At 64.2% G+C, this 22,972-nt stretch overlaps 1 protein-coding gene across 1 annotated transcript in view; it reads right to left on the minus strand.

Annotated features, from left to right (window-relative positions):
• Positions 1–22,972, minus strand: part of RXRA (retinoid X receptor alpha) — a 53,066-nt gene that overhangs the window by 21,800 nt on the left and 8,294 nt on the right. Inside the window, exons 2-4 of the mRNA XM_034664761.1 lie at positions 5,913–6,178; positions 350–500; positions 22–201 (exon numbers count right to left, since the gene is read on the minus strand). Of these exons, the coding sequence (XP_034520652.1) occupies positions 22–201; positions 350–500; positions 5,913–6,122 (541 nt within the window). The 5' untranslated portion in view covers positions 6,123–6,178. The remainder of the gene's footprint in view (positions 1–21; positions 202–349; positions 501–5,912; positions 6,179–22,972) is intronic.

Consider the following 22,972-nt stretch of genomic DNA (forward strand, 5'->3'; position numbering starts at 1 on the left):
CCCCCGCCCGCCCCCACCTACCTTCCCGCTTCATGCCCATGGCCAGGCACTTCTGGTAGCGGCAGTACTGGCAGCGGTTGCGCTGGCGCTTGTCAATCAGGCAGTCCTTGTTGTCCCGGCACGTGTAGGTCAGGTCCTTGCGCACCGTCCGCTTGAAGAAGCCCTTGCAGCCCTCGCAGCTGTACACCCCATAGTGCTTGCCTGCAGGGAGGCCCCGTGAGCACGCAGCCCCTCCTCAACATGCCAGGAGGTCCAGCGGGAGAGGCCCCCTCCTTGGGCGGCCAGCCTCCCGCCTCCCCGCGCCCCTGCCCCCTGCCTGTGGGGGTCCCGCAGCCCCACGGCGGCCTACCTGAGGAGCGGTCCCCACAGATGGCACAGATGTGCTTGGTGAAGGACGCCATGTTCCCTGAGGGGTGGGCCGGGACTTTGAGGACACCATTGAGGCCCAGCGGGGGCTTGATGTCCTCGCTGCTGCTGACGGGGTTCATGGGTGAGCTGAGCTGGGGAGGGGAAAGCAGGGGTGTCCAGGGGGCACAAGCCAGCATCCCCCCCACCAGCCCTACGGTAAGCAAGGTGCTGACATACCCCCACTTTACAGAGAAGGAAACCGAGGCTCAGAGAGGGGCCCTGCCCGCCACAGGCCACACAGCACAGGAGGGGCAGGGCCCGGCCCCGCTGAGCGGCAGGCCGGCTGCTGGAGGCCGCTGTGCCCTCGGCGCTCCACCCTCCCATGGTCTACCCCAGGCCTCAGGGGAGGACCCCCCCCAGGCCCTGCTCACGCCCCCTGCTCCTCGCTCAGCTAAGAACCACCTCCCATCGCCGAGCATGCCCCGGGCAAGACCGTGGGAACTAGCGACCCTCCCCAGGCACTTTGGGGACTCCAACCCACAGATGGGCACTGAGGCCCGGTCACAGCAAGCAAGGAAAGGGAGTCGGGGTCCACGTCAGCAGGCCACCCTGCCGGGGCCTCAGAGGGTAGGGTGGGGGTCTGTGGTCACGTGGCCCCATGGCCCCAGGCGCGCACACGGCCCGCCCTGCCTGCAGCCACAGCGGGGAGGAAGCGTGGGAAACTCACCAGTCACCCCGGCAACAGCCACGGCAGTGACACAGCAGTTTTGGTTCTGCTGCGTCCAACCCAGCGCTCCTGTCAGCGCCGGGGCCCAGAGGTGCTTCCCGCTGCCACCCGCGGACCGGCCTGTCTCCACAGGCGCCGGGACCCCGGCCACACGGCCCCCCGCACCCCCACTTCTGCAAACCCCTGCCAGAGGCGGAAACCGGGTGGTGCGGACGTCCCTGGGGAAGGGCAGCAGGCGCCACGCTGCCCCCTGGTAGCCCCAGGCCCCTCCTGCCAGCGGGAACCTCGCCTCCTTCCTTCCCCACGGCCCCCAACACCCCCCCGCCCCTTTTCTCACGGGGCAGGAAGAGCTCGTGCTCAGAGCACACGAAGCAGAAACCACCCAAAGCCTCCTTCCACGCTGGCCTCCGTGCGGCCCCTGGCCAGTCCTCGGGTGGGCCGCGTGGCTCTGTGAGGACTTAACCCCTGTGGGACTTGGGTGGGGTGCCAGTGCAGAACAGAGCAGCCCCCCGGGCAAGGCCAGCACCCCAGGAGCACTCCCCGGGGAAGACAGGGAACTGAGAAGGGGCACGGTAGGCTAAGTGCTCCGCGCCAGGGCTTGGCCTGCGTGTGTGCCCCTCAGAGCGCGGAAAGCCCCTCCCTGTTTCCCAGGTGCGGACCTGAAGGCTCAGGAGGTCAGGGCCCTGGCCTGCCGCAGGCTAAGCTGGGCCTCCGAGTAGCAGGTGATAAGCACCGAGGGGGTCCCTGCATGCTGCAGAAGGGGAAACCTAGGCCCCAAGAGGGCGGCTTGCCCAGAGCCACTCGGTGACCCCAGCCAGCAGACTCGGTTCACTAGATGCCCAGCCAGGTGCTCAGAGACAGCACTCGCTCGTGGGCCGGGTGGACACGGGGAGGAAAGGGGTGGCGGGATGCAGCGGGGGGGGGGGCAGTGTGGCTATGGCAGGGCCTCCAAGATCACACCTCCTCCATTCACCGTGACACTCCGGGGAAATCACTCAGTCACTCTGCGCCTGAGGTCCCTCGTCCCTTGTGCGCAGGACTGAGGGCTGCCATCAGGATAATGGCTCGGACAACGGGGCAGCCGCCTCCGCACTTGGCCTCCACAAGGAGGCGCCGCCAGCCAGTCCCAGGCAGAGGGGCCGCCGAGCCTCGGTGTGCAGGTGGGGAAACTGAAGGACTGCTTGAAAAAGGGCACCAGAGGGGTGCGGCTGGGGGCAGAGGTGGGTCCCCAGGGGCCCAACTGCGGGGAGCCGCCCAGTACACAGGAGCAGGAGGCCTGTCCCCACACTGTGGGAGCCCAGCCAGGACTCCACGTGGCTGGGTCCACTTGGAAGCACCAGGGAGAGGAACCCGGGCATTTCCTCTTTCATGCTTGCCCACACCACGCTGGGCGGCTAGCAGGCCACCTGCCCTCCCAGCCTCCCATGTGCATGCAGGCCCTTGGGACTGGTGCCTGCCCTAGGTAAACTGAGGCAGGCCCACAGCAGTGAGGACTGATGGCCAGGGCCCCACATGGGAAGGAGCCACAGGCGGGATGGACGGTCAGGGTTGTGGCTCCCAACCACGTGCCAGGGGCATCCCTGCCCTCCCGGGCCCAGGCTTCTCATGAGCAGAGTAGTCGCACTGGCCTAGGAGACCCTGCATGTATGGGAAGGCAAAGGCTGGGCTGGAGACCCCACTTGCCACGGGCCTGGAACCACCCACTTTGGTTCTTTGCCTCAACTAGCAGATGGTACCCACAGGGCCACCAGGACAAGGCTGTTGGGGTCAGGGGTCGCTCTTCCCCCCTCTCCAGCTCCAAGCTGATGGGCCTTGGGCTGGGTTCACAGCTCCCAGAACAGAGCACGGAGAGACCCCTGGGGCCTCGTTCTGCCTTGCACACACCCCTCCCTGGTGAGCTCTGTGGCGCCCCACCTACAGGGGACTGCTCCCCACCTGTACCCCACCCCACCTCTGGGGAGACCCATGGCCCCAGCAGCCCCTCGCTGGAGCCTGACGACCACGTGGTGTGGCCAGGGTGGGGGCCTGGTCCCATTTCCCCTTTCATATCCTTGGTATTTATTTCGGTTCCCGCCGGAGCCTACGGGACTTACTGAAACAACCACCGGCCTCCTCGATGTCCCGTCAGGGTCTCCCGCCGCCTCATGGCTCCTCTCTTCCGCACCCACCACGCCCTTCCTCCTGAGCGCACAGCAGGCCCCCTCTACTAACCCACGAGGGGGGCATCACCCACAACCAGAACTGGGGTTGAAGGCTCAGGCCCGCCACACACAAGAGCAGGTCCTTGGCCTCGCCGGCCTCATGCTGCCATCAAGGCAGGGGCAAACTCTGTGACACGCATTCGCATCCCTGCGCCCCGTCCCAGAGGCCTCACGGCCGCGGGGCCCCCAACAAAGAGTAGGCAGTGCCGGCCGCCCCGCTGCCCTGAGCCGATCCTGCACCAGGGAAGTTTTGCTAGGCTGGGGAGGCCTGGACGCTGTGTGCCCACGGCAGGCCAGTGCAGGGAGCAGGCTCGGGGACGAACTAGGGACGCTCCCGGGCCCTGTGCTGACGGGTCCCCCAGACCAGGAAGAGACGCGGGGCAGCTCGGGTGTCAGCAACTGGGATCTAGCTTGGCTCAGCCCAGATCCCCAGGCAACCACTTCCGGGCAGGGTCAAGTTGGGGGGACTCGGGTGCTGATGGCCCTCTCTGGCTGTGTGGATTCGAGCAGGCAGTGCTCGGCAGGGAGCCAGGCCTTCCCCAACAACAGCAGAAGTCGGAGAACCTCGCTCGTTCCGGCAACCAGGACTTCGCGGTTGTGGTTTTGGGGCAAGGGGTGGGGCATGCCCCCCTTTGAACTCCACCCACACTCCCTTGAATATGGGGAACCCCAGGTTTCCAAGACAAGCTGAAGCCCAGAAGCAGTCACTCCAGGAAGGAGCTACAGGGGTGCGGGGGTGGCAGCGGGGTTAACGAGAGACTGAGGCCTACCCGGGGAAGGGCGGCCAGAGGAGAGGCTGAGCACAGGGGGCTCAGACCGCGGCAAAACTCACTGTGACCCAACTGACCGATGGACACATGGACAGACGGGCGAATGACCACAGAGCAGTAATGACCATCTGGAACTCACGGGGTTTGCTCCCCCCGGGGCCCAACTCTTGCCCTGACCCCCTCATCAGCTTTTCACACACAACCTGGGTTCGATCAGCACCAAGTGCCAGGAACCTGGCTGTGTGCAGAGAATAACAGAGAACAGGACAGATGTGGTCCCAAAAACCCCTCCCTCCCCAGTACCACCCCGCCCCTGCCCCCAGATGGGTGAACAGTACCAAGGGGCAGGCGCCCCCAAGGTGTGAGGGCTGTCGCTGCCACACCCAGACTCTGCTGTGCACGAGCCCTCAGGGTGTCCGGGACAGGGGGCAGGACCGAGACCGGCAAGGAGTCTCGTGGGGCTGACGGTCAGCAGGTGCCTGCCTCTGTCATGGTCCCCAGGGGGCAGGTGCAGCCTCCGGCCTCACATCCTCATTGACTCTCTCGCTCCCTGAACGGAGTTGTGCAGCCAGCAAGTGCTAAAAATAATCCAGCCAGGCCCAGGAGGGCAGCCGAGCCTCCCCGATGCCAGCACCTCAGCCTCCTGCCTGCTCTGGGGCCAGGTCCCAGGAGCTCTGCACTAATGCCCGAGGCCTTGGCTCTTCTGCCCCCTCCCGCAGCCACCAAGGGCTGACACGGTGACTCTGGAAAAGCCAGAAAGATCTTGCACCAAGGCCAGCTCTAGAGGCCCAGCCAGATGGGCAGGGGGCTGGCTCCAGCTCAGCGGCACCCAGTCCTCCTGCACCAGGAGCAAGGCAGGCTGCCCCGCAGGGGGCACGGCAACAGGAGGCTCGGGAGCCCATGGGACGTGCCCGACACAACTAGATGTGCGGCTCTCGGCAGGGAAGCCTGCACTTCGAGTCTCTCTCCAGCAGGCTGTCCTGAGGCTCCGTGGGGGTACCACGCTCCCCACCATCTCCCGGGGGGAGGAACGGCTGAAGCCAGACTTGGACTCAGACCAGTAATGGAGCCCTGCCTATTTCAGGAAGGGCAGCTCAACCCCAGAGAGAGGAAGGGCCCGCTAGGATTCAGGTAGGTCTCCCGTCCACCCAGCAAGAAATCCACTGGGGACTCCACGGAGCTGGGAGGGGGAGGCCCAGCTGGGCCCGGGGGCCCCTTCACAATGCAGGAATCTTCAGAAGAGCTCAGGACATCTCTGCAGGGGTTTGAACAAGAGGCGCCCAGGAGAGGGCGGACCGGGCCTCCAGGATTCCCATCACAAGAACTGGACCGAGCCAGGCCCTGCCGGGCCCCAACTGCTTCCCGATTCAGAGACAACCCCAAAAGCCTAACTGTTCCAAACACATAACTGTGGAAAAGACCACCAAGCCCAGTAGATGAGCTGGGGCCACCATGTGGCCCGGGCCCTGGCCCAAGGAGCGTGCATCCGCATGGAGCCTGGATGCATCCCCCTGGGATCTGGGCCCAGGGGCACTGAAACCACCTGGCGTGGGCTGAGCAGAGGCCAGGAGGGAAGGGCTCACAAGGAGCAGGGGCTCCAGGGAGGTGGGTTTAAACCTGAGAAACACAGAGGCCCCCCCCCCCACAGAGCCAGGCCACGGGAGCAGGAAGCCCCCAGACAGGAGGGGCCCCCCTGGGGTAGATGACCAGCTGCAGGGAGCTTGGCTGATAACCTCTGTGGGTCAAGGGCTGGGGAGTCGGCCAGAGCTGGACTCAAACTCAGGCTCTGATTCCCAGAGATAAAGGGTGGAAATGACAGCACCTGCCCCCCAGGGTCCACAGGAGGGGCCCCACCTCTATACTTACCTGAGGGCTGCCGGTGCCGAAGCCCAGGGTAGGCGTGGTGGGCACTGACATGGAGTGGGGGCCCATGGGGGAGCTGATGACCGAGAAGGGTGGGCCCATGCCGTTGATGGGGGAGCTCAGGGTGCTGATGGGCGAATGCAGCTGTCCCGGGGAGCCGAGCGAGGAGCCGATGCCGGGCCCCAGAGAGGGGTGCAGGGAGGGGGCAGCCATGGAGCCACGCCCCGTGGGGGAGTTGAGGGACGAGGAGTTCACCTGGGTGGAGAAGTCTGCAAGACAAGAACCCAGAGGAAGGCGTTCAGGAACCCACACTGCCCGGACTGCTCCCCGCAGGGCACAGAGACCACAGCGAGGCCAGGCCCCGGCGCCCCCACGGTGATCCTAACAGTGCATGCTGCAAATTCCCACCAACACGAGGCCAGAGCACCAGGAGCTCCCCCTCCAAGGAGGCACCCTCCAACAGCGGCCGGCCCCAGCCGCGGGGCTCGGGCCGGGTGAGGGAGGCAGATGCAGGGCAAGCAGACCGACGGCTGCCATCAGCAGGCTCTCCGATGCCCAGCCAGGCAAGGAGGCCGGACAGCCGCCTGTCCACCTGGAGGACCTGCTCACCACGGGCCGCCAGTCCCTCTGCCCGTGCGCTCAGGGACGGAGGTGAAGGTGCGGGGATACCAGTAAAAACCACGAGGCTGATGTTTTCTGAGTGCCCACTGTGTCCTCGGTGTAGACTCACGCATGAGGCTGAGAGCTTCGTGCCAGGTTATCTTACTGTCCCGTTTTACCGAGAGGGAACCGAGGCCCTGTGTTCTTGAAGCCGCCCGGGGCATAACCCATCAGCCACCAGGAAGCTGACCCTCTCTCTGACTTCTGTGGCCTCAATCCAACAGCCCCCCTGCCCAAGCCTGCTAGGCGCCCCGGCGACCACGGCCCTTCAACCCACGAGGCCCCAGAGAGATGCCCGCTTCCGAGTGGGCCTCGTGGACAGGGCCAGGGTGTGTGCCAGCCCACAGAGGCTGTGGGGAGAGGCGGGGACCTCCCACACACCGGCTTTCATCTCAGCGATTTCAAAGCCCCAACGAGAGCTAATTAGGCCTTCCCACCCCACCCTGAGGGCTCAGCAGGAAGAAGCCTCCCCAGGAGGAAGGCTCTCAGGTGGTGAACGCACTGCCCACGGGCGGGCGGAACACACTGGCACACCAGCAGGAACTGGAGGAGCCCAGAGGCCAGAGAGCTCCACCTCCACCCGGCGGAATGCCCTGTGCAAGCCCGGGCCCCTCCTTGGGCCTCGACCTCCCATCTGCAAACTATTCTCTCACACAAGGGACTGGCCTCCGACCACAGACACCCCAGGTCAGGAGGCCCAACCTGGCTTCACTCCTCGAGGCCCCCGGGACCACTTGCCTGCCTGAACCTTGGGAGCAGCTGTGTTCCAAAGGCCCCCCTAAGTCTCGGGGGACAGACACCATCACGTGGGGCACAGCACTGCCAAGTGGCCCAGTCAGGACTTGACACACGTCACTCTGGCCAAAATCCTTACCCAGGGACTTAGGAACCTGTCCCTAGAGATGCTGGGGGTGGCCAGCCTGAAGGGTGGGGTGGTGCTGGAGGGACATGCCACCCTGCCGACGCCCTCCCCTGGGAGCATTTACCTGCTTCCACCTCGCAGCCCCCCGCCCGCTGGGCACTTCCTCCTCCCCCCCGCTCCACGGGACCAGGGGCACAGGAAGCCGGCCTGGAATCCTGCAGTCCAGCCAGGGCTGGGGGAGCCTGCCTGCACCCTAACTCCACTGGCGAGCAGCCTCATCCGGACCATCTGAAACTCTAGCCATTCACAAAATTGGGGATCAACCATTTCACTGGACTTGAAAATGAAAACTCGGGGAATCCCAGCAGCGCTGGAGGGTCGCGGTGCCGTTGGCGAGGGTGGGTACCGCAGATCCGCCCTGTTGGTCATGAAGTGCCCTGAACGCCACGTGCCTGGAGGTCCGTAACCCGGTAACTTCCCCAAGAAGCCTAGGGGAGCAGCCAGGGCTGACACGAGAGGACAGGCAGGGAGAGGTGTCTGAGTACAGCAGACCCAGGCCCAGCTGCATGTCCTTGATCCACGGAGCTCCTATGGCCCTGTCCACCCGAGACAGACACAGAGACGGAGGCACAGAGCGCTGGCCTGAGACTCGCTCAAAGGCCCGAGTGCAGAAATCCACAGCTGTCCCGCACCAGGCAAGCAGGGACCCATCGTGGCCTGCCTCTCCGGCCTGCAGCCAGCCCTGGACGAGAGATCAGCACCGGCTTCACTCCTGCCCGAGCCTGGGCTTCCGTATCTGTGCACGCCAGCTCTGCAGGAGCGGGCCACGGCCCCGACCGGCCAGGGCTGCCCCCTCCATGCAGTCGGAGAAGCGCCTCTCTGACTTCGGGGAGGAAACAAGAGGGACTCTGCGGAACAGCTCCAGCAGACACCTCCGTGGGCAAGCGCAGAGACAGGGGCCAGGCAGCCGGGGCAGCCAGGCTTCCCAGGCTCAGGAGGGCAGCCCTGCACCCCCACGCCCCTTTCTTCTCAGAAGTGGGAAGGAGACCCGGATGCCAGGACCAAGCCAAGAAGCCACTCCTAGACTCCACCCCCTGCCCAGCTACTCCTGGGGGCCCGGGGAGCCCTGAATCAGAGCGGGGCACTGCGGGGCTTCTCAGGGGCGGCTCTCTTCAAGGGGCGGGGTGCAGCCAGCAGCCACAGCCGCTGGGAGGGGCCTCCGCGGGTGCCAGCGCACAGCTGCCGGGGCTGGTGCCCACTCCGCTCCCTGCAGGCCTGAGCGGTTGCTTGTTTGTTTGTTTGCTGCTCCCCCCAGGAAGGGGAGGGAGAGGCAGGAGAAAGCCTGGCCGGAAGGAAGGAAGGAAGGAGGGAGGGAGGAGGGAGGAGGCCTGTTTGACTGCCAGCTGCCAGGCTGCACCCCAAAGCTCCCAGCCCCCCAAGGCACCGCCTGCACCCAGCCCAAGTCTGAGAACCAGGAGCAGGGGGAGGCACCCCGGCTCTGCAGCAGCCCCACACGGACCCCACCCCAACGGCACATGCTCAAGTGTTCAACAACCACTCCTAACTGGTGGGCGCCCCCTGGGGCTGCTGGACGGGGCGGCTACTCCACCCCCCCCCACCCAGTGCGTGCCTCCCCGGGACCCCTGCTGTCCCCAGGCCCCCCGCTCTGGGCGCTTCCTGTTTACACAGAACATCTACAGCAGACACTTTCCCGGAGCCTGGGTGACAATGGGCTGGCTGTGTTTTCTGGAGTCTTCTGGAGAGAGACACTCTGGCCAGGAAGAGAACGTTAGAAAGAAAAGGCAAAAAAATGCCCAAACACCCTCCACCCGCAGAGGGCCTGGCCACCCCCAGTCCATGTGCTGCAAGCTCCGTGCTGCCAGGCCATTCTGCGGCCCCCACCCACTGATAAGCAGAGGCAGTGCTCAGCCTTATTCTTTAAAAGTCATACTTTGGACCTGCTGGGGCCTTGTCACAGGCTGGTCACCACACACTTATCTGATCCTCGCTGGGCGGGGCTGGCGGGGCTGCAGGATGGCAGGCTCCCTGCCCAAGGGGGTGCAGAGGGGCTTGTGAGGGGCAGAGCCCCAACACTGAGTCTCACACCCGCAGCACCCCAGCACCTTACGCCCTACACTGCACATGCACACACGTACATGCACACGCACACACGCACGCGCACACATGCACATACACGCATGCACACAAGCACGCACGTGCACACACATACATGCACATGGATGCACGCACACAGACAAGCACGCACGCATGCACACACACACACACACCCTTTGAGACTATGAGGAATCAGTGAGACCGGGGAAGGAGGCCATGGCTGGGGAGCTCAGAGGGACCTCCAAGAAGGACAGGCCCCTGTCCAGAGGGGATGCCCAGCAGCCCCAACACAGGCAAAGAGACCTTGAAGGGCTGCCAGATTCAGTCCAGGAAGGCTACATGGGAGAAGTGCTGGACAGATCTCTCTTTTGGCACAAAAAGCACTTCAGGCCACAAAACTGCCTCAAAAATGCCAATCCCTGGAGGCCAGTATCAGCCACGGACCAGAGAGGGGATGCCCTGAGATCTCAGCCCCAGTACCTCCCTGAGCCCCAGAGCCTGAGGGTGAAGAGCTACCCTGGGTGAAGTTGAGAGTAAAGAAGGCACTCCTGGGGACTGACAACGGCAGGGGCTGCTTCCTGGGGTGGTGAGCTCCCCGTCACAGCTGCATACAAGCAGAAACTACAACCACCATTCAGGAATGGCTGAGCAGGTGACCCCTGAGGTCCCTTTGAGAGAGGGACTCTCTCCACCACTCCAAAATTCCTGAGCTACATGGGCTCCCTCTGGAATGGGGTTTTGGAGGGACCCCACAGCAGGAAGCTGGGGAACCCCCACCAACTCCTTTCCGGTCCCCACATGGCAGACAGGGGCAGGTGGCAGGAAATGCCAGTCCCACTGCAATGGGGTGGGGGTGCGCCCCTGGGACTCCACCCCCTCCTGGGCAGCCAGGGCTCCTCCAAGGCCCTACTTTGCAGGACCAACCAGGGTAGGGTCCAAGCAGGCCACAGGCTGGGGCTGCATGTCCCGTGGAAAAGAAGAGGGCACTGGGCCAGCCAAACAGGAACCTCAGAGGTGGGGAGGGACGGGAGGTGCAACTGAGGGAGCGTGTGGAGGGGTCCCCGGGCTAGCATAGGCCAGAAGCTTCAAGAGGGCCCGTAAGGACTGCACAGGGGTAGGAGAGGAGGTGCCCAGGAGAAAGAGGGGCAACAAAGGGTAAGGAAGAACCCTGTAAGAACAAGACTGGGCTCGGAGTACAAGCTCCCCCCACCCCTGCAATTCTGTGCCTCTGCCTGGAGACCACCCCCCCGCCGCCCCCCCGGAACCGAAACCACACGTCAAGGAGAAGACAGGCTTCGGGAGCTTCCCGGGACACCCACCTTCGGCACCCACCTTCCGGAAGGACTGCTTCCCCTGCCACCGCCGGGGGAGGGAGAAGTGGCCGCCTGGCAGGGACTGTGGTGGGGACCACGGCGCGTCTGGGTTTGGGGGAAGCTGAGGGTGGCTGGAACAGAAGGAGGGGGAGGCAGGAAGTTTCCACTGGCCCCACAGGGTGAGGGGCCTTCAGGAGCTGGGGCTGGGCAGGCAGACGTGCAGGGAGAGGCACCCTCCCTGGTAAGAGCAGACTCCTGCCTGCCCTCCAGGGCCAAGGGGCCCAGTGCTGCCTGGCCTGTTTCCCCCCAAGGCAAGAGGCTACCATGGTGCCCCTTCTGCCCTGTGCCTGCTCTCTACCCTGGAAAGGTCCTGCCACCTCCAACTCCAGGGAGCACAGCCCCCCATGGCCGCCCCGCCCAGTGTCAGCTTACGACTCAGGTGGCTGGGGCTGAAATTTCAGCTCCACTGAGGTCACCCTGCCCTCTCCCAAACCAATGGTCCCAGCCCCAAATCTCAGCCCCTGCTGGGGAGGACACAGGTCAGCTGGGCCTTCACAGGGGGTCAAGAGAAACCCCGGTCTGCTCCTGCCCTGCATCCCAAGCACCAGGGGCCTCAAAGCAGGATGGGTGGGCAGTGCACCAGGCAGGCAGCCTTAGGGACCCACCCTCTGCTAGGCTCAGCAAGCCCAAGGGCCCACAGGGGCCAGAACTCGGGACCTGCCTAGCTCTACACAGAGCCCATGGTGGCCCAGATCCACCCAGACCCCAGAGAAGAGAGGGTGAGCACAGTGAGTCAAGACATGCATTCCTTCATCTGCCCCCGCCTGTGCACGGGAAGCGGCTTCCAAGGGCTTTTGGTCCCTGGGCACCCAACAGGGACTTCACCCCCACAGGTCCCATGGAGACCACCGGCCGGCCTCTCCAAAGTTCTGCTTCCTGGCACTGCCCCACCCGACCCTCTGCAACAGACGGGGAGGCCCAGGGGCCCAGGAGCAAAGGGGTGAGGAGGGGGGCAGGCAGCGTGGACACTAAAGGCCAAGGGACAGGCAGGACACTCTGCTAGGTAAGGGACAGACACCATGACCCCCCCAGCCCCCAAGGCCTTGTGGGGGCCCCGAATGACCAGAGACTGTGGATCTAGTAGGCAGCGGCGCCAGCCAAAACTCAGGAAGGGTCTGGGGCTTCCCTGGGAGCCTCAGGCGTCCATGCCTTAGAGTGACCCAGGGTGGGCTGGGCCAGCTCGGGCCCCTGGACTCTGGTCTGGCCACTGCCTGTGAGCTCAGGGCCCCTGAGAACCAGGCCACCTCAAGGACTCAAAAATGTCAAACCCATCTTTGCAGTCACTAACCCCCACTCAGATCAGGAAATCCAGGAGCTCGGCTCCTGTCCCACACCCCAGAAGCAGCCATGCAGCTGGGCTCTTGCTCCTGGAACTCACAGCCAGTCCTCGGCCCGACCTTGTCCCGCTCCCCCTGGAGCCACCCTGGCCCCCGACATATGATCCGGGGCTGGCTCAGAGTGGGGGCACAGGAGACAGGAGGAAGTGAGAGGAAGTGAAGAGCTCCAAGTCGAAGGCAAGGGGGCCTGGGCCCTGACTCAGGAGGGCGCACAGCATGACACACGACCGGTCAGGTGTCTGGAGAAACAGATACAAAGGCAGGGACAGGATGGATCGGCAACCCAGATCTATAGGGCCCCAGGCAGGCCCCTCCCCCAGGGCCCCTCATGGCCTCCCAGGGTGTGAGGATAGGAATAGTAACACAAGATTTGGACCTTTGGGTCCCAGCCAGGAGAGAGCAGCCTAAAGCTCTCAGTATGGAACAACTTCACTCCCCAGGGCAGAGGGAACGCCCCTTGCAATGCCCATTCCTCCTGGACACGGGCCCCATCAAGGCCCAAAGGGTCTAATAGGGAAAACCACTCTCCATAAGAAAGCTTGGGGTAGGACAACATCTGTGCTGATACCCAGTGAGCACTCAATGACAGATACATCTATACTATTACTAGCACCACCATCGTCACCACCACCATCACGACCATCAACACCATCACCACCATCATCATCACCATCAGAATCACTACAGTCATCGCCACCATCATCACCATCACAGTCACAACAATCATCGTCACCATCATCACCACCATCATCACCACCGTCATCGTCATCACTATCACAGTCACCATCACCACCATCGTCATCACCATCACCACTACCATCATCATCATCACCATCAGAATCACCATCACAACAATCATTGTCACCATCACCACCATCGTCGTCATCACCATCACCATCACAGTCACCACCACCATCACCACCATCACCATCATCACCACCATCAGCACGATCATCACCCTCACTACCCAAGCAAACCCCTGCCCTGCCCCACCGCACACATGAAAGTCCAAAGCCCAGAGAGACTGATGCTAAATGGGTTTTGCCACAAGTAGTGAAAGGGACCATGTTTTGGGGTTTTGCCGGCCATACTCAGCAGGCCGGGGCTGGTAAGGTGCAGGGGAAGAACAGCAGTGGGGCAGCCATCCTTGCCCAGCCAACCGTACAGAAGGGGTGCTGCAGTTGGGCCCAGTGGCAGCAGGCGCAGCCAGAGTCTAGCCACTGTGGGGGAAGCAGGGAGCACCGATAGGAGAAAGGGGTGGCCAGGAGAGGGTCCCTATGTGCAGCCATCCAGTGCCTGGGCCTGGAAGGTGCTCAGAAAAGAGCTGAGGAGTGGCAGCACTGATGCCCAGGGGCAAAAGGGCCAGGGTCTTCGCTGGAGACTGCCCTCTGTGCCCCTGGTTCTTGTGGCCACAGCCCCCACATCAGGCCCAGCTACAGAGTCAACCAACTGACCTGCCCCTTTCCCCTCAACTCCTGCAGCAGGCGCGGTCATCACCCACCAGGCTGGAAGCACTCTGATGGAGGCCTGTGGTGGGCACTCTCTGGGGTACCCTGGAGGCTGAGCTGCACGCTCAACCTGGGGGAGCACTGTTCAAACCATCACGGCGCAGAGGAGCACTGTGGGTCCCAGAGCAGCAGGCGCCCCCTAAGTCTTCACAGCTCAGAGACACGCACAAGGAGAGGAGCACAGTGGGGGCACACGGCATACCCCGGCCTGGCACCTGGGTGGTGGGGCCAGACTCCCCCCAAGGGCCCTGCCTCTCTGGCCCACTGCATCCTCACCAGGCCACCCTGGGTGCCTGGGTGCTGCAGGGAGAAGATCCCAGAGGCCGCTCACGGCTTCTGGGTAACGGGTAACATGGCCTATAGCACAGACACCACCCTCCTGGACCTGCACACCACACAGACGCCCAAACACTGGCTCAGGAAATGCCAACTCCCCACCTTCCCTTCCCTCTTCCCTGTGACTCCAGGGTCTCCCAGAGCTCCAGGCAGGGGAGTTTTTCTAGAAGTTACGTGACCACAGGCAGGGTGGGCACCCAGTGAGATCCAGCAGGCAGGCCTGGCCCCAGAGGCCCAGGGCTGTGAAGAGCAGTGGTCGGGACTGGTGGTGTAGGGTCAGCGGCTGTGGGATGGGAGTCCCATCCTGAGTGTTCTACTAGGTTCGTGTTCCGGGTGCTATTTCTCCATCCATCCAACAGGCAGAAACCTCAAAGGCTGCCAGTCCCGGAGTGCAAGCCACACAGCCGCCACCTAGGGCCCCCAAATCTTGAGACCAATCCTTTTAGGACAGCTTCAAGGCATATGATTTTACCAAGAGATACGCACATCCTTCTACCCCAGAGATGGCTTGTGGGGGAGGGCAACAAGGCTTCAGGTGGCCTCATCGATGGGGCTACCCACCCATCCCAGGGACCCCGAGGTGAGGACAACCCAGCCAGCACCAAGGGGGGGTCAGGAGAACGCAGTGATTGGCAATAGCCAGCTCGGGCCCCAACGAACAACACTGTGTTCCCTGCCCAGAAAGATGCCAAGGGGTCCCGGAGAGTCCCCAGCGCTGGTCTCCAGACCTGTGGCCAGAGAGCCCTCAGCAGGCGGGCCGGGGTAGCCATGTCCCTGGGCACAGCAGGCAGACTGCCCCACGCTGCTGCCTGACACCTCCCGCTTGGTGGCAGTACCCGGCTCGGCTGCCCGCCGGAGAGGCCAAGAAGCAGCTGCAGTTGTCATCCTTGGACCTGCTGGGAGCCCGCGGGGGGGGGGGGCACCGGCACAGAAAGGGGGTGACAAAAGGAACACAGAGGAGCTGGCAGCCACTATGATTAACCTGCATCGATACTGCCACCACCCAGGGCACTACAAAACGGAGCTCCCCAGATCCACAAGCCAGCCACGTGACACAGCCGGGGGGGGGGGCTCTGAAGCCCCCTGCAGACAGACGCCACGTATCGCACACGCGGAGCCTAGCCAGGCCTCCAGCGCACACCTACCCCATGCAAGCCTCATCGCAGGAGCCCTCCGGGCCCCCCTCTGCCCATCCTGCAGGCAGGGAGAGGGCTCAGGGGGCGAGGCTCTTCCCAAGCCTGAGTGAGAGCCGGCCAGGACCCTCCACCCCCACGAAGACCCCCTGTGGCCAGCAGCATGGCCGGGCACCAAGCTGCAGGAGCCCCAGGATCCGGTGGATGACGGTGATGCCCCCTGTGAGGACGGAGGGCCAGGAGCGGGAAGCGCGCGCTCACCTCTCCGAAGCCAGCAGGGGCTCCCACACGCGGAGGCCTCCCCTCCCCGCTGTCCCCTCAACTCTCCCCCACCCCTGCGGGGAGCTGCCCAGACGGCGGAGGAAGGTGGGTGGGAAGGGGGAAATTCCTGGTGAAAGCCCGCCTGCAGCGTGGCACCTCGAGGCGGGAGGGGCCCCCGAGCCCGCCAGCGGCTTGAGCCAGTTTCTCTTCAACAGGAAAAGAGATGATCCTTGTTTCATTTTGAGCTGTGTTGCCCCGGCTGGCTCGGAGGCCCTGCTCTGTCGTGGAACGCCTGTGCTCTCTACCCGCTCCAGCTGTTTTTCTCATTTTCATTTGCATCCCCGTTGGCTTCCGAGACACACTTGTCCAGATGCCCGGGCTAGCCCACCCAGCTACGGAGGAGGGTCGGGGCCTCCGGGCAGGTGACCGGCAAGTCAGAGCTTTCTGGGATGGTCAAGGACAGGGGATGCTCTGGGTGAAACTCCTCTAGGCCAGCGTGCATGGGTCTCACCTGGGGGCAACCCCAAGGCTCCCCTCTGCGCACGGAGCACCCCCGTTTCACGGACGTGGGCATGAACGCTCAAAGCCCCCGGGATGTGGTTGCCCGGGGCCACGCGGCGGGCAGGGCAGGGCCAAGCCAGGTGTCCCTGGAGAACAGGACGTCTGCTCAGTTTCTGAGGGGTTCACGGAGGGCTCCCCAAGAGCCCCACCGCCACGTGCCGTGAGCCCTGGCCACACAGCATCCTCCCTTTGGCAGCCCCAGGCTGCCAGTCGTGTGCGGGGGCCCAGCTGGCAGAGCTGTGCAGACCGGAGACGGGGCCTCACCCATGAGACAGACCGAGAACAGGACGTCTGCCTGCCGGAGCGGGGCTTCCCCGCGTCAGCTGTCACAGCGGTGCCTCCGCTCCACAGGGGTGGGGGCCTCCACGGTGCTCACCTGGACAGCACAGCCGCCCAGCCTCGCCTCCCCACGCGTCGGACCCGACCAAACCCAGAGTAGCCTCTTCACAGTTCACCCTCGGCTCCGCACCCCTGCCCCACCCGGCTGAAAGCCCGGCCAGCTCTTCGCGGCTCTGGGCAAGAAACCGCCCCGCAGGGCCCCCTCTGGGGCCTGCACAGACAGACGTGTGAACCCCTCACTGCCGCGGCCCTGGCCGTACGGGCTCGGTCTGCGATGCTCATGGCCTGGGCTGGATCCCACGCTGAGACCCAACTGCCCACCCAGCTGCCCACTGGGGACCTGCCGTGTGCCAGCCTGTACCCTCCACTTCTTCCCTTGGGCTGCCAGCCAGCACAGGGAGAGGGGAAACAGAGGCCCAGAGCGGGCAGTGCAAGCATGGGGCCCGGCCCTGCTGAGCTGACTCCTGACAGCCATGGGGGGTAGGGGTGTGGCCACGGAGGGAGAGAGGCAGCATCCATCCCCTGCAGCCCGCTGCCCCAAGAACCCAGGACGGGACCGCAGGAAGTACCCACACTTGCTCGCAGCCCACAGGGTCTCCGGGCAGAACGGGGGTGGATGGACAGACGGCCCGGGAAAGCCTCCTTCTGGGCTCTGGGCGATCACCACCTCCCTCTGCACCGCACTGCCCCACCCCACCCCGCAAATGCCCCAGCAGCCCCCTTGGGACCGAGAGCTGCAAGTAGCCAAGCCCAGATCTGGCCATAGCCAGGCCACTGCTGTTTCCATGTGCCCTGTCCGTGGCCATCCCTGCTGATCACTGGGCAGGACTGGCCATGCTAGCACCTGCCATGGCTCCCCATTAACACCCCCCAAACCCCGAGTGAGGCTCCCTGGCACCCCAGGACTCCTGCCTCCTCCACGCTGGCCGAGGGGGGCTGCGGCCTCTGCCCTTGCAGTCCCTGCCCCCGTTCCCTTTCCTTGTCCTCTCTGGCTCACCAAGGTCTACCTCTCTGAGTCTCATGAGCAACCCTCAGGGGTAGCCGAGGCCAGAGTCAACATGGGGGAGCAAATCTGGGGAAAGTGTTTCTGCTGTTCGTTACTGTCCTTGGGGGCATCAACAAATAACTCCCGTGAGCTACAAATAACATACAGTTTTGAAGGCCTAGGGTGGGGGGTAGGGGTGTGGAGGGCAACAGGGCTGGGGGCCAGCCACCACAGGACCAGTCAGGTGACCAGCGTGTGGGACTGGTGGCAGGGCTGTGCTGAGAGGCCTAGGTGACCGGACCCCTCCCCTGAGGAGCTGGAGCTCAGTGAGGCCCAGTCTTGGGGGGGGGGGGCAGCCAGCATTTAAGGCCAAGTGCAGAGGCCTGGGAGAGGCCAGCGCAGCAGACAGCAGCTTCCAGCTCTTGCTCTATCCAGAAAGAGTGGATCTCTCAGCATCCGAGAGAGAGAAGCAGGGGCCCAGAAATATGCCTTCTAAGACTTCAGACCCACCCCAATTCCCAAAACCCACACACATTGCACAGGGCAGCAGCCCCTGCCAAGTGGGAAAAAGGGCGTGGACACCCCAGCAGAAAACACACCGCTTGCCGGGTGCCTCGGGACCCTCACGGGCTGGCCCCAAGAGCACCCGGCTGTACTGCATGGATCACCTCCCTCCATCAGAGGCCTCTGGAACAATGCCCTCTCCTACCCAGAAGCCGAAGACTGCAGGTCCAGGTGCAGAAAGAGCCCAAACACCAGGACAAAAGCCTGACGGGCTCAAAACAGCTGCACGGATCCAGAGGCTAAAGCTTCATGCGTCTGACTCGCAGAAGCCATCCTCGCTCGGAGCCCACTGACGCGACATCATGCACAGCGCTGACTGTGGGGACAACTCCCAGGAAGACTTGGGAAGAGCTACACGCGGTAGCAAGGGCTGACAAGTAGGGGACGGTGGGACAAGTCTAAAAGTGAGACGAACGCCCAGCCGCCAGGTCCACGTTCCAGGCAGACCTGCACTCCTCTGCAAGTGGCCAGACCAACGTGCCCACGCCATCCGCAGGGGACACGGTCGGCATGCCCTGCAGCATGCTCAGGAAGCCTGGCCCAGTCACCAAATGCCCATGATGACCGCCTGCCACGCACAACCCAGTACCCTGCTCACATCTCACACCCCTGCCACGTCCAGCTGAGAGCCGCCCAGCCAGATGGAACGGGCCCCCCATCTCTGGTTCAGGAGCCCAGAAAGGGGCCTCACAGCTCACGATACTTTCTGTGTAAGTCATTTTATATGATTTTAAACATCTGTCATGACAAGAGATAAGCTGACCTGGAAAATTCTCTATGCATCCATTTTACAGATGTGGAAACCAGAGACAAGAACTGAAGGGGACTGTCCAGGGTCAAGTGTGGAGGCAGACAAGAGACACACGGTTCTTACCCTCAAGGAAGAGCTGCCGGGGGGGGGCGTGAACCCACCCCCACTGACACCTCCAACACCAGAAAGACCAAGCCCCTGGTTCCAAGACGTATGTCAGAAGGTTCTTTGCTATAGGAGGACAGGGCCTACCTCGAGTGGGCCTTCACAGTCACTCGGCCAGGACTGCCCAGCACCGAGGGCAAAGCTGGGTGCAGGATGCCCAGGGTGGGCTCGGGTCACCAGCATGCCATGGCCGGCCCCAGGACCAGGGTGCAGGGCGAGTGCGCCCCGGGCCCCTACCTTAGTTCCTGACATCGCGGAGCATGGGAAAGGCTTGCCAAGGGCATGTTAGGGGTAGGCGGCCCCCCGTCAGGACAGCAAGGTGCTCAGCTGCGCATTCCAGGGCCAGAACCCCACGGTTCCCTGTGCTGTCCACACGGCACACAACAGGCGGGGCCACGGATCCCAACACAGAGACACAAGCAGGAGCCTGAGACATTAAGGGTAAATATCCACAAATGCCCAGAGGACTTTAAAAAGGCCCAGTGGAACGAGGGGGTCTGAGCTCCACCCCAGCCAGCCAGGTCTGTTTGAGTCCTTCCCCTGAGCCTCTGTGGCCCTGGGAAAGCCACTGCACACGGGGGCCTCAGTTTCCCCTGAACCCCGGCACAGGAGACCACATCCCCCCAGGGGCATCTATGAAGGCAAGTCAGCCACCTACACGGGCCCTGGCGTGGGCAAGCACTGACCACACAGGCACCCCTGCTCCAAGCTGGAAATGCCAAGAGCCGGGACAGGCGGGGGCGTGCCCCCCACCAGCATGAGGGCTTACTCCAGCCTCTCGCCTCTCAGCAGAGCGGGACTACAAGCCGCCCCCCACCCCCCGTCGGCCTCCTCCCTGTCCACAGCCCCCCTCCAGTTAGACTAGTCCCACGGTCCCCACCTCAGGTCTCCCAGTGCGAAAGGGGAGTGAGTCAGACCCCGAAAGGCCCTCCCCAGAGCTGGCCACCCTCCTCACCCCACCCCAGAATCCAGAGCCCACACCCAAGCCAGGCTGCCCCCAGGCCCCCCAATCCCAGCTCTCACCTGCCAGCCACCTGTGGTCCCCTGCCCGCCAGGCCAGGCCACCTCCTGAGAGAGAGGCCAGGAGCCGCAGCCTCATGGCAAGTGTGGGCGACAGGTCCCACCACGGGGGTGGCCCCATCAGCCCCCGGCCCGCCGGCTCGGGGTCCCACGGCCTCCGGGGATGCAGCGTGGTGGTACTCAAGCAGCGGAGCGGGGGGGGGGCGGGAGGGGAAGGAGGCACAGGAGGACCGGCGTCTCCACGAGGCAGCCGCCAGCGTCAGGAGCAAGTGGTGCTCATGCTGGCCCAGCGGGCGAGTTCCCCTTTCCCAGGGCCCGCCCGGCCCACCACCCTCACCCAGACACCTGTGACCACAGGCAGCTCCCATTGGCTGAAACCAGCACTTCTTGGAAAAGGACAGGGACCCCGGCCTTGTTTCCTCAATCTGAGACATGACGGGCCAGCCTGCAGCTGGTGCACCAGATGGGCACGCCGCCCGGCCAGAGCCTGGGACAGAGGAACAGCCAGGGCAAGCAGACCTGAGTTCAACCCGCTCCCCTGCCAGCCAGCGCCCTGGCTGCAGGCAGCTCAGGTGACCCGGCCAGCCCCCTTCCCCAGCTGCACACTGCTGTGAAGACGGGGCACGCTCCCCGCACGCTGACAGCCGGCACACCCTCCAGCAAGGGCTCCGCGGTCCAGACACACGGTGCTTGTCCCAGCCTGGCCTGCGATGCTGTGTCCTCCCTCGTCCCCAGCAGGAGACACTGCACTGAGCCCTGAAAGGCAAGGGTCCCGCAGGAGGAGGGGGCAGCAAAGGTGCAGGCCCAGAGGCCGCGAGTCTCAGGCAGGACAGACAGAGGCCAGGGTAAAGCCTGACTGCAGGAGGCGTAGGGGAGCCATGAGGAGCCCCACAGCCACGGAAGCAGGACCTGAGTGGCCAGGATGGGCCCCGCCTCTGGGGGCCACAGGAACTCAGCCTCTGAGGGAAGAGGGTCTTCAGGAAGCAGGAGGAAGGAAGCTTTCACGGGCCCCCAGCCGCTCTGCAGCCACACAACGGGTCATTCTTCTAGGGCACAGAATGCCTTTTGTGGCCTATCAGCCAATGGCCCCGGGCGGGCAGTGGGAGTGGGGGCACGGGAACCACAGCACCAGCCTTCAGCTCCACCAGTCCCTGCCAGACAAGGAGCCCGAGGCCCAACCAGGTCTATCCACGCTGGGCTGCACTGCCCAGAAGGCAGGGGCCAAGGCTACGCGGGCGGCTCTGAGCAGCACACACCCCCCACCCCCGCATGCTGCCCGCACAATCCCCGTGCCTATCACTGGTACTGGGGATGGGCCACCGAGATGTGGCCGGGGCTGGAGGGCCACGAGGTCTCCTGCGGCAGCCCCACATTCAGGCCCACACGATCCGGAAGCCCTCCGCAGGCAGCGCTCCGTGGCACCGTCATCCTGGAGACGGGGGCACCTGCACCAAGGTGCCACTGCCCTCACTTGAGCACGTGGAACCCTGGGCACCCACCGTGCCTCCCGCAGGACTCTTACAGAGGGGCCAGAGTCATCAAGCCTGGGCCCAGACAGTCCCCTGCCCCCAGGCCGTGCCAGCGCACCCCACACCTGTCCACCCATCCGCTCATACCGCACTCCACCTGAAACCCAGCCAGCTGGGTTAGCGCCAGTCCCTTCCCTCTACCCACGGAGAGCCCACCGAACTCCTGATTCCTGGCCTCCCCCCGCAAAAGGCTCTCCTGGTGCTCACATCCCCCAACTCAATCCTGTCACCAGGGACCCACATCACATCTCAGCCCCCTCTGCACCCTCACCAGAATTTCTGCCCAACTGGGGTTCCGGGTCATGAGGGAAGGCCCCAGCAGTCACACTGCGGAGTGGAGGGGCCCGGGCCTCCCAGCTGCGGGGTGAGAGATGGCACTTATGCATCTTTATCTGGTTTGGGGTTTATACTGTATGCACACGTCGTTTTCATAATAATGACACAAACCACCTCTGGGGCAGCCTGACTTTAGCAAGGCCCCGGCCGGACAGGGCCGGGCTGCCGCCGCCCATCCTCCGTGTTGGCCGCAATCCCTCACGCAGTCCTCTGCACGCCTCCCAGCGCCTGCCCATCTGGTTCGGGGCCGCGACCACACCTGGATAAGCTCACCCGATGGACAGGTGGGGCGAGGTCCTGTCTGGAACGGGCACTGCAAGCCAGTCCACGGGAGGCTTTCCTCCCAAGAGGCAACACGCCAGCTCAGCTGCGGCTTGTGGTCGGCCGTGCCCCCAGCTCCTCCTCAGCTGCCTGTGGCCTGGCCGGTTGGCCGGGCTGCACTCCCAGGGCAGGGCAGGGAGGTGTGGTCCCTGTAAGACCCCTGGCCCCCATCCCACTGGGTCACTTAGCGTCTCCTCACCAGAAAGCTAACTGTCGCTGTTTTGGGTAGCCAGGGAGGAAAAGGTGCTCAGTGCCACGCCCCACTCGCCCTCAGCGCCACAGGTGACAGGCGGGGTCTAGGACTTCAGGGCCACCCCCCAGAGCCAACAGATTTATTCCTGCCCCTGCAGGACAAGGAGCAAGCCCAGCTGACCAGGCATGGGGCCTGTCCTGACTGGTGGCCTTGGTGGTGCAACCTGGGCACTGGTCCCCACCACGGCCCACCTGTGTGCTGAGACCTGGGGAGGCCAGACCTCCCCCCACCCCATCACATATGCACACGAGCCACATCCATGTCGCTCACAGGGTCCGAGAGTCCTACCAGCACAGCGCTGGCCCTGGGCACAGCCAGGTGCCTCCTGGCCCCCGGCGGGGCGGGGCCTCACCAACAGGCCCTGCCCTGAGCGGGCCCATCCAAAGAAACTCAAATACTTAGCAGGTGCCAAGAATGTGCCAGGCGCTAAGCAGAATGGGGAGCAGCAGTGTGTGCCCCCTCTGGGTGGGCAGAAACGCGGTGGGGGTGGGGGGCATCACCCAGGGGGTGTTGCACCTGCTCGGGGGGCTGGCTCACACGAACCCCTTTGCAATCGGGCCTGAACGCCATCCCCAGTAGCCGGAGGCTGGCCGTGGCCAGAGCGTTCACAGCACGGAAACCGGGAACCCCCACCCATTGGCGCTCCCCCGCCAC

Source organism: Ailuropoda melanoleuca, chromosome 7, assembly GCF_002007445.2.
Source record: "Ailuropoda melanoleuca isolate Jingjing chromosome 7, ASM200744v2, whole genome shotgun sequence".
Classification (NCBI taxonomy): Eukaryota; Metazoa; Chordata; class Mammalia; order Carnivora; family Ursidae; genus Ailuropoda; species Ailuropoda melanoleuca.